General features: G+C 38.9%; 2 protein-coding genes across 3 annotated transcripts; one reads left to right on the top strand and one right to left on the bottom strand.

The window, feature by feature from the left end:
- The first annotated feature begins 3,514 nt into the window (after positions 1–3,514).
- LOC141909033 (uncharacterized) lies at positions 3,515–6,938 on the top strand. 2 transcript variants are annotated; one of them, XM_074799362.1, is made up of 7 exons: positions 3,515–3,657; positions 4,473–4,805; positions 4,974–5,261; positions 5,425–5,733; positions 5,852–5,974; positions 6,095–6,211; positions 6,546–6,938. In XM_074799362.1, exons 1-7 carry the CDS (start codon positions 3,597–3,599, stop codon positions 6,569–6,571), a joined length of 1,257 nt encoding a protein of 418 aa, XP_074655463.1. In that variant the 5' UTR covers positions 3,515–3,596; the 3' UTR covers positions 6,572–6,938. The 2 variants fall into 2 exon arrangements, with proteins under 2 accessions (XP_074655463.1, XP_074655464.1); XM_074799363.1 differs by having other exon boundaries at positions 3,544–3,657; positions 4,476–4,805.
- A 333-nt stretch (positions 6,939–7,271) lies between these two features.
- LOC141909265 (glutamate receptor 1-like) lies at positions 7,272–10,926 on the bottom strand. Its single transcript, XM_074799655.1, has 10 exons — positions 10,850–10,926; positions 10,218–10,411; positions 9,836–10,003; positions 9,527–9,751; positions 9,342–9,448; positions 9,124–9,214; positions 8,598–8,943; positions 8,285–8,502; positions 7,905–8,158; positions 7,272–7,770 (listed from the first exon to the last, which is right to left on the bottom strand). The coding sequence occupies exons 2-10, from the start codon at positions 10,293–10,295 to the stop codon at positions 7,425–7,427; spliced, it is 1,833 nt and encodes a 610-aa protein (XP_074655756.1). The 5' UTR covers positions 10,296–10,411; positions 10,850–10,926; the 3' UTR covers positions 7,272–7,424.

The following is a 10,926-nucleotide window of genomic DNA, read 5'->3' as shown; positions in this document are numbered from 1 at the left end:
GATGACACCTGAACGAGAAATCTTACCACCAACTTATCGCACCAGACGGCGCGTGCCTGTTTATCCAAGTATACCACCGCCAACAATATCGACGGACATGAGGCCAGGGAAAGCGTACTCAATATCATTCGCCTTACTCATGAACTTTGGCTTCGATGGAAGATCGCACGTTTTGCTGACGAGCAGCGCTAGCGGCTCCGGTTCTGTTGGCAAAAACTGTTTCCCGGACGAGATTTTCGACCCGTTCAAGAGAAAGTGTCGGAAAGTTATTTGCCAGCCCGGTTTCGAACCTATAAACGGTAAATGCCTGCGTCCGGACTTGATAATTGAAGAACCGGATTGCGGGAGTAAACCTCCGACATCGCTGTCAGTAGGATGTAAAGTGCAAATAAGAGGCGAAGAACTGACGAAGTTGGACGAAGATGACATGGAATACTATTTACTAAATGAAATGAGTAGTCAATTTAATGTAAGCATGGAACGTATATCGTCTATTGAGATGCTGGTTAAAGATGAAGATCGGGATAGAATTGAAGAGAGAGGATTCTTAGAGGCTGAACTCTCTCTGAAAGTCGACGTTGACGGGATTTCCGAAGATCGACAGGACTTTTTTGAAGATGTCGGAACGATAAATGTCACTGATACAGAGCTAAGTTTTTCGTTCGACGAGTTTTCTAAGAACGACAGTTCGATGACCGGTGACAGAAATCCGTCGCTTCTCGATTGGTGTAAAAACGGACACAAACGGATGTATCTGGACAACGATTTCTATTTGACGTTTAAATGGTCCGACGAGCAACAACGAAACGTAACCGAAGTGCATATCAATAAGACGGCAAAGTCTTACTGCGAAGGTGAATTCGACTTGACTGTGGTTGTGCACGGTACAATGTGGGACTCCGACATCACCGGTTTCGTGTTCGTCTGCGAAAAAATGCCCAAAATAAAAGATTCCTCTTGCGCCAGAATCAAACTGAAGTTCGGCGAATACAAAATACTGGAGAATAATCGATCGTTGAAATATTCCGATATTTTATTGACGCTGGATCAATACGAATTCAAAGATAACGGTTCGGTTGAAATTTGTATGCAGGACATCGGCGGAGGTTCGCGCCCTACAGATCTATATAATTCGCGATTGGTGTGCAACGTACCAGAGGCTATGACTTTCGTGCTGGTGCAGACATACGGCACATTAGTTCTAGGTTCTCTTACGCTCCTCGCATTAATTCTAACTTTGATCACTTTCGCGCTATTGAAACCGTTACGCACCGTGCCCGGTTGGTGTACGATCAACCTGATTCTGGCGTTACTTCCAGCCGAATGTTGCCTTCTGTTCGGATCTGTGCAGTCGGAAAACCAACCAATAATCTGTACTACGGTCGCTATCGTAATGCACTATCTGTTTCTAGCCATGTTCTTTTGGACGAACGTTATGTCTTACGACGCGTATAAGACATTTTCGGCTTGTAAATTCCTGGTTAGACTAAAAAATCACGGATCCACCCATTTTCGTAGGTATTCTCTATACGCATGGGGTACCCCGGCTATCATCATCACGATATGTTGTATCCTTGATTTCGTCGATTATTTCGAAGAGATGGGAGTCTATTTCGGCTACGGTCGACGACGCGGGACGTTTATATCGAAGCCGGTAAAATGTCCGACAAACGAAACATGCGTGGAAAAACTACAACAAGTAGACGATCAACTAGTCTGCTGGATACAGGAACCAAAAGCCACTCTGATCTCATTCGGTATGCCTATCCTGGTTATTTTATTAACGAATGCTTTAATGTTCGCGCGAACCGTCATCGCGATAAAAGCCTGCAAAATTAAGGCTAAAACAAAAACTCGTAGGAGTTCTGTGACGACTTTACCCGCAGAAAACAACCTGAAAGTCTACGTGCGAATATCTACAGTTATGGGTTTTAATTGGATTTTCGGTATCGCGTCGGCACTAGTCAGCGGGTTTACTACATCACCGACGCCCGTTACTTGTTACACTTTACATATTTTGGGCATTCTGTTCACATTTACGAACTGTACTCAGGGTTTGTTCATATTCATCGCATTCGTCTGCAATCGTCGCGTATACAAGTTGTTAAAAAGGCGTCGTTTCGGCGGACGCTGCAGCAAAGAAGAAGCGACCGGTAGAAACGCCGCGAAATGCCCGAATAACAACGACAGTAGTTTCGTGATTGAATTACGGGATTCGAGACTGTCGACCATATCGCTAGCGACCACGTGTTCAGAAGTAACTGACTTCAGATGACATTGCTCATTAAAAATATTTATGAGTTCCGCATCTAATTCTAACAGTTGAATCTGGGAACATCTTTTTGCTAGGACTTATTTTGATTGACTAATGATGTTTTTCGTTGTTCATTTCTTTTCTCTGGTTATATCATGGACTCTAATAAACTCGTTTCAGAGTCAGCAGTTGTATGAATCACAGAATCGCAACAAATGCGATGTATTTCCGTACAATGCAATTGTGTTTACAGTATATATGTGTATATTTTGTTTATTTCTTCGTTTAAAATGTGAATAATTATCTTGTATATATTTCTTGAGGGAGAAGTGACGGGTCTTACTCATTTGTTGTTTTCTTGTTGTTGAAAAGGAGAGAAAAAATATCATTATATCCTTGGCGTGGAACAAATAAATCTGTTAACAAAGTTCTCAGAATCGCATCTAGAATATCTGCTTGTAATGGGATCACCTTTGTCTGAGAATGTTTCTATATAATGAGAAACGCTGATCTACACGAACTCTTTTGGGTTTAATCAACGTTAGATGTATGTGGAAAAACTGCATTTTTCGACAAATATGAAAGAAATTCATGAATTTCTTTGAAAGAAAGATCGATTTTGAAAAACTCACCCATATTATGTACAATTTTAAAACGAAGTAAAAATTCTATTTGTGGAATTGAAAAACAAAGACGTTTTGCTTATTGGGGTTTCTCTTATTTGAATCAATTTTCGGGTTTTTTAATTGATTTTATTGCCAATTCGTTTATTATCATTTATTGTTTATTTCGATGACACGTACAATAAGAACATCATGTCATAGTGAATAACAATAGAAGTGCACTCATCGCGCGATAATTTCCATCGTTTTTGCTAGTTTAGGAAATAAGGTAAACAAGGAATTACTAATCATTTCATACTGACTCACAGCATGTCGTCATTAAATCTATAACAAAAACTTATTAATCACAAAAGCTCATCTTTTATAACGCGGAAACAGGTATAAGTGGAACACGTAATTCAACTTTAAATTTAACTGTGGTGTGAATTCCAATACGTATTGTCGTTTGAATGGATGATATGAGTCTGCAAGAGGAAGTTGAATCAGTGACGAATTGACGCATGTTGAATTGAATAGATACAATTGATTTAATTGATTCGATTAAAAAAAGAAATTCTTAATCATCTGATGTTTGAAGTAGCGCTGGTGCTGAAAAAAAACCCGCAGCAAAACATAGCACACGGGAAAAACCAAACCAAACGTGATATATATTACAGCATTGTGGTTTATCGACATATCAGTCAACCGCAAGCCTTAGAACGAGCACACAACACTTCAGAATGAGAAGACAAAACATCGGAATTGTACTGGGAACCTGTGTATTGGTGACAGCATTGACAGGTAAGACTCAAATAATTTAGTTTTTAGTGAGGAGACTTTCAGACAATGCATTATCCGACTTTATTGTATTATCTTCATACAAACTATAAATCATATCTTGTTGTGAACCCGTTTCAAGCGATTTGACAGTGAACTTCTGAACTAAATAACTGTCTAACCAAATAAACGGTGACACAGCCGTTCACATCGCGGCAATATTCCTCGGTATTTCTCACGCAGTGCATATTACACTCGCTTTCATTGGAATTCCCGATTAAGATTGCGGAAAACCCAACCTGAGCGACGGAAAACATAGTCGATACACTAAGTCTCTTGTTGTAAACGAAATGCTCGTTATCAGGGGGAGAAATCTGTCGTACCATTATGAGATATTATCGCCGTTTTTTACTATATATATATATATATATATATATATATATAGTAAAAAACCGCGATAATATCTCATAATGTTACAATAGGTTATTCTGCTAAGGTCAAAACCGCCTTTATAATCGCCGTTAAATTGCACCTGATGATTTCATTTCTGTCTACATCATGAGATCGTGTAAAATGTATTAATTATTGCAGTATCTCTTGATTTGTTTCGGAAGCAATTAAAAAAATCATAATTTCAAATAGACTAAATACGTATTACTATCTACGGACAACTAGGCCATGATAATGACAGTTGTGTATGCCATGCGTACATGCAGATACACATTTAGTTGGATGTTTAAACATTGTTAATGGATTTATCGAAATGTATTTTATCTATCAAATTGTGATTCTTGATATGCTGTTATTGAAATCCTATGAATACGGCGTCGTTTTTTCAGTAGCCACAGCAGGATCCACGGCATCTGGTCTCAGCGTTACGACCCGACCTGAAATATTGCGAGTTGGTGGAAGTTTGGAAATCGAATGCCTTTACAACGGAGATCGGTTTGAAGGCAGCACTATGAAACTGATTCAACATGAACCTTTCGAAATTCTAGCCTACGACGGTAAATCGCTTAAAAGTCGCAGAAAAGTCGCTATCGTCAAATGCAAGGGACAAACAGATTTCAAACGGCAGTTGTGCGCTGTAATATCCGACATAAAACTCGCCGATGAGGAAAACTTCCTTTGTGAATTCGGATCAATAAACAGATCAATTGATTTTAAAATTGGTAAGAAATCTAAATGAAACCTGCAAGTCTAGAATCATCTATAATTCATAAACATAAATGGTCGAATTGAGAAACACTTTTTCCAGAGTCATCATCTTTCTTTCAAAAATTAACTCGCAATCGGTTCTGGGAATTAAAATTGTAATTTCTGGTTATTTATGATTACAGAGAAGTTGGCATTAGAAGCGCGGCCCGGTAGTAATGTTCCTGAGGGTGGATTCATCGATCTAACTTGTACAAAACTGATCGAACTTCCAGGAACCAACAGTCAGTTGCATTTCTGGTTCAAGGAAAACCTGCTCGTTCCGAATAAAGAGATGAACTCGAACATAAAAAGTGTGAAAAATACTTCGAAAATTTCTCAAATTCGTTTGCGGAACGTAGGCTTGCAACATTCCGGACAATACTGGTGCGAATTCAACGAATTCCGATCAACCCCGGTCGATGTTAAAATTGGTAAGTTTACATATAGTTCGTTATATATATATATGTATATATATCATCACGAAATGAAATATAAACGAGGTTTAAAATAGATGTAAAATTGAAATTAAAGAAACTTTTCTTAAGCAAAGGATTTTTGTAAAACAAGGAAATAATGGCGTATATTTCAATATAGGGGGACTAACAACACGAATAACACCCAGAAATCCATTCGAAGGCGACCAAGTCGAAGTACATTGCAGACGAAGAATTATCGGAGATCGGAGCAGCTTGATGACGTCGAGTTACTCACTATCAGTGAGCGCTGGAAACACTGTCTATACCGAGGATAAGTGCTCAACACCGAATAAGTGTGAACCGGGGCGAAAACTGACTATCAAGATAAACAGTATTAACAGTAACAACTTGCCAATACGATGCAACTTGTTGGATACAGACGGCGAAATTGTTAGGACAAAAAATATCATCGATGCATTCGATTTTTGTAAGTTTGTGTACTCTGAGTATATACAAGTCGAGAACATTATTTTACTATCAGTATACGGTACTCATTACGTAACCAAATATTTCATTTAAGTTGTCCAATTTTTGTTGTTTTGCAGTGAGATTTGAAGCATCCTATAATTGGGTCACTGAAGGAACGAACGTGACCTTCACCTGTCAGAGTTCAAAGAAATTGCGACATCTCGACATCCGGATAAGAAATGACCGCGAAGAGGTATTAGGTATGTATGGTTATCATAAGCATAATTTCACATGATTTTTTCGGCCCTGTTCAGTGAAACGCCTGACGTTCACCGAGCGAATAACACGGGACTGAATAACATCAATTTACTCCTTTGCAGAATCTGGTGAAAAAATGGTAACTTATAATTTGATGAACGCTACCGTGCAAAACTCTGGATGGTACACTTGTGAATTCCGTGATTCCGTGAAGAGTATCTACTTGCACGTTGTAAGAAGTAAGTATTCGGGACACGACGCTTTAAACTATAGATAACATTTTGCGGTGTATCAATAAATTAAAAATGTTCCTCTAACGACGAAACATTACATTTCCGAGAGTCGAAACAGTACAAACTATCGTTTCTACGAACTGTTTGGATTTTTACGAGTTTTCATGTGTATTTACTTACAACGTAATTCACGGAAATAACAATTCGACCCAAATATTTATGACGTGTATAATATTTTGGTGTCGTTTTCGAGATATTTCTAAAAAGTAGATACCGTCGATGTTCTTTAATCGTGTTGAACGCATTCATTTGATAACCATTGCCGATATTAATTTTACAGGGGGTTTGTACTACCACTGGAAATAAGAATTCTTCAAAATGAAATAGATGCTCATACCTAGTGGAACTGGAGCTTGGTAATTGGAATTGGAAAAGCGGGCAAAGTTTTTTTTTGAATTGTGTAGGTCCACTGTACTAGTTAATCGGTGTTATTCTCGTGAGCCTTCTGTGTTGCATTTATCTGTATCCGATTGACGTATACATCACTTAAACCTGATATTGAACTGGGGGAGTTTTACGCTGGTCGCCGATGCGATTGAAGATCTAGTAGTTGTATATATTCTGTCTGTACAGTTGGATTATGATTTGTATATAAACAAGATATAGATTGTACAGTCGTTGATGAATAAATTACGTTACATAATAAGAGAATAAAAAAGCTGACAATGGTTTTTCGAATAATGTTTCAACGTTATACGTTCTTATCTTCGAAAACTGATCAGTGCCACGATACTGAGGAGCCCCTTTGACAGAACGACCTAGTATTTATTCATCGCTATCTCACGGAACAATTCTACATAAGCTGCAGTTCTATGATGACGTACTGAGACAATGCATCCAGCAGATGTGGGGAGAGAGACAACCTTTTCATGCTATGGCGTGCTCAAGTCTGCACCAAAAGTAAAGGGTTGATAAGCATCAGTTTTTTTTTATCATTTGTTTCTACTTTAAGGTAGAAATAGAAACGACCGTAACACGAAATATTTCATCCTTTTGAAACGCACCTTTTATGGATAAGATACATATTTCTTCATTCAATTAACATAAAATTGTGTAACAAAATTAGTTGAAACTACATCCCATCTGTGGATAACAAAATCGAAGAAGATAACAACAATTTCTATTCAAGAAACGAAATAAAAGGTTTTTGTTAAGTCAATCAGTATAACGAATGATCTGTCCATACGATTCGGTTCACATGCTGTAGCTCGACTCCACATTCACCGCGGGAGTTGTCCGCACGCTGGCGACGACGCCCGAACGATTCCGAAATAGTTTTCAGCCGTCTTTGTTTCATATTAAAAACGACTACCTCAAAACCGAGCACTAATAATGCTAGACCAATAGAACATCCTAGTATAACTAGAAGTCCGATGATAGTTTCTAGATCTATACCCTGGTTAATTACGGCTGCATGAATTGTGTCGTCCTTACAATCGCTGTCCATTGCTGCCCAAGCATCGTTCCATTTCTTCAAGAGACCCGATTGGTGCAGTCGAATAATTCTGAAACGAATGGATACATGATGTAGAATAAAGGAGGGCCGACGAGTTTGAGCTGGCGCGATATTCAAAATTGATTATTCAGGAATACAGTTAGATAAAGAACAGAAAAACATAACAGTCGAATGTAATTAGACCTTTCATCAAAGGCTTCTTTCAGTTGTGAATTCTCTGGTAAAACAAAACCATATCCTGTGATGTAGAAGATTTCATCGGCTACAACGTATTGTCCACATGGATGCTTGACTACATAGTCGGCAGTGGATGTGTCTGTGATATAAACCCAATTTCCTTGATCTACGTATTCCGTCGCTTCCTCCATACTATAAACTTTGGGCATAGTCTTCATTCGATCCCCGACTCGGGAATACACTGTTCCATCAGTCGCACCCTACAAAACATGTATGTCTTAATATGAAAATTATCACGACAAAGAAGAAACATCACTATAAATATGATTTTCGAAATCGAACCCACGCGAAAAATAAGTCAATACATCGATACTCGGAACAGATACCTTGAATAGGGACTCGGTGCTAGTACCAGTGGTAGTTATAGGTTGTACGCGATGTTGAAGGAGAAGCTCTTCCAAACTGTTCACTGGTGCCGGAATATCGGGCACAGTTAGATAGGCTGCAAGATCAGCGGTGTATGTGGCGAGGATGATTATAGTAAAAAACCACCAGCACATTACCATTATTCTGCCGGACTGTGCTTTCGGATAGAAATCAGCTCCTTTTGGAATAGAATTGAATATTGGAATAGTGTCGTGAAAGGGATGATCCGGTGTAGTATAATATCTCCAAAATAGATGTAAATCATTCACGAACCTTGTTCGAGTATAGTACCAAACGTTAACCATATAGTATTTTCTAGGCTACTCTTCTTTCTCGCTTTCTTCGGACACTTGCGTTCGAACCTTTTAGCGATCTGTCTCCGGTCAAAAGGACTAATCAGCGTCGCTACGTGTATCACTATCCCGACCACGATCATCATCGACGGTATCAGGTACCAGACTCGCCAGTTCAGAGGTTTCAATATTTTGAAAGCTTTGTTTTGTTCTTGCGGTTTTTTCATCACGAGTGTAAGCCCTGCTTCCGCGTATGGATACGTGAAGTCTATGAACCTCTCTCGAAGGTCCGTGATAGTAAACGGCCCTACGGCGACATCAGCCTCCTGGAAAGGCAGGTTTACTAATGAATATAGAACGATTAAGAGGTGGGGTTTATACTAGTAACTAGTGTACGAGCAAGATTCTTTTAATGACGTTGTATTTCTGTATTTAGAAGTCCAGACAATAGAATATACGATGGCTTTTGATTTACAACACCGTTTGCTGTAGAATGAAATTCATACCCCTCTCATGACCATGCCGACCATCCCTGACCAGCGTCCATTTTCATCTTGGGCTCCCCACTGATTATCGGGCGGTTGAATCACGTCAAAACTCCGAAAGAAAAAATATCAAACATACTATAAGTCCATAAAATACAGAATCATCTTGAGAGTAAAATTATCAATTGAGGCGAGTTGTTGATTTTTATTGACGAAAGTGAAGACAAAATTTTGTTCACCTGAAATTGTAAACCTTCGATATTTCTCTGAGTATCTGGAAACAGAAGCCATCCCAGAGAGTTTCATTTGTGGTTTTATTGTAGTATTTAATCACAGTCGGCCACGCCTGTAAATTAGTTCATAGTTCATGCGTAAAAACTGGAAACAATCTAGAAAAATGAAATAATTTTAAAACCATACAGACTAGTTGTGAAGTAACGATAAGACGTCGATTGTAGATAGCTCTGTGTTTGTTCATAAACACATTGTTCTCCGTCTTGTTGGCGATGAACTGTTTTTCCTTGATCGACCACCGCCATGTTTTGCGGAATTTGGTGATACCGCTGTTGTCGGTAAAACTACTGTAAATTTCATACTTAGCAGTAATAGAACTGTCTTGCCTCATACATGTTGCCCACATTTCTTCGCGCTAAAGTAGAAAAATGAAGCCATGGTGTCACGTCAGATCGTTGTCTGATTTCGGTGCAATGATTCGGTCGAAAAAAAAACTTACCAGGTTATTAGTTTCATTTGAAATTGTTGCACGTCGATAATCTTGACATTCAATCAACGGCAAAACTTGTAGTATATTACTGAATTTGGGCAGCATCGGATCCGTGAGCAGTTCATCGCCGGCTGTGATCCAATAGAAACGATTATGTAGTAAACCACTTAGACTCGCCTAAAATGATACATAAGAAAAGGAACTTTCCTTTCTTGAACCAGACAACGTAATTCTCATCAGAGCATTGACTCAGATACGACGAGGAGAAGAACCTAATAGTGGTCCAATCTGTATTCAAGATCAATTGAAAACACCAGGAGAAAAACTATGATTGACAGTTGTTTCGCAGCTACAAAATTTAGTTTTTTTTCCATTTTCAGTTATATCTCACCTGATCTATCGTTTCTGTAACGACAGTAGAGTCGGCGAGTAAAACAAACAGCCGGTACGCGGGAACACATCTAGACATAACGCGTGAAATGATGTTTTTGATTGACGAATTCGTCGAGTCGGTCCGGTCAGAAATCTCGAATGTCACCGCGCGCGTGTTGGGTCGCAGATCACGTATGAATTTCGCAACCGATCCTATAATAAAAGTGCGTAAATTCGGTTCCTAACCTTTCACGTGAACGATCGTGATGCGAGCACTTTACATATACGAGTGAGAGGACAAAATGTCGTCTTTTTGATTTGATAAATAGAGTCAAAGTCGGTTATAACGCTACCATCCTGTTTAATGCCAATGTTCACTTAACGCCAACATTTTTCACAGAGCACAGATTTTCTCGACCTATACATGAGTTACTCGAATTCAATGGAAATACCATTCTTTATAACGCTACCGAAATCGTTATAACGTCTTGTTTTTCATTGGCCGAAACGATTGCATTATAAAGCACTTTTTTGAAGTGTTTTGCCCTTTTTTGAGATTTTCATTTTTGAAAATTGTTACGTTGTGGGTTTTTAGCTATTCTATCACACCACGAATGGATACAACATTTGATAGTTTTGATTCACACTTACCCAGCCACGTTCTGTCGTATATGACAACCACGCGGTGCAAAGCTATATGTTTGATGAGAGCGAACAGAACATCGCTG

The sequence above is a fragment of the Tubulanus polymorphus genome, chromosome 7, assembly GCF_964204645.1.
Source record: "Tubulanus polymorphus chromosome 7, tnTubPoly1.2, whole genome shotgun sequence".
Classification (NCBI taxonomy): Eukaryota; Metazoa; Nemertea; class Palaeonemertea; order Tubulaniformes; family Tubulanidae; genus Tubulanus; species Tubulanus polymorphus.
The sequence above is the reverse complement of the archived record's forward strand: the minus strand, read 5'-3'. Positions and strand labels throughout refer to the sequence as shown.

Excerpts from the sequence above, each read along its gene's own strand:
- LOC141909033 (XM_074799362.1), top strand. The coding sequence starts at position 3,597 with ATGAGAAGACAAAACATCGGAATTGTACTGGGAACCTGTGTATTGGTG. Across the intron at positions 5,262-5,424 it reads CCCGGTCGATGTTAAAATTG|GGGGACTAACAACACGAATA; the intron begins GTAAGTTTACAT and ends ATTTCAATATAG. Across the intron at positions 5,975-6,094 it reads TGACCGCGAAGAGGTATTAG|AATCTGGTGAAAAAATGGTA; the intron begins GTATGTATGGTT and ends ACTCCTTTGCAG.
- LOC141909265 (XM_074799655.1), bottom strand. The coding sequence starts at position 10,295 with ATGTCTAGATGTGTTCCCGCGTACCGGCTGTTTGTTTTACTCGCCGAC. Across the intron at positions 8,944-9,123 it reads TCGGCATGGTCATGAGAGGG|GAGGCTGATGTCGCCGTAGG; the intron begins GTATGAATTTCA and ends CTGCCTTTCCAG. Across the intron at positions 8,159-8,284 it reads GCACCGAGTCCCTATTCAAG|GGTGCGACTGATGGAACAGT; the intron begins GTATCTGTTCCG and ends CATGTTTTGTAG.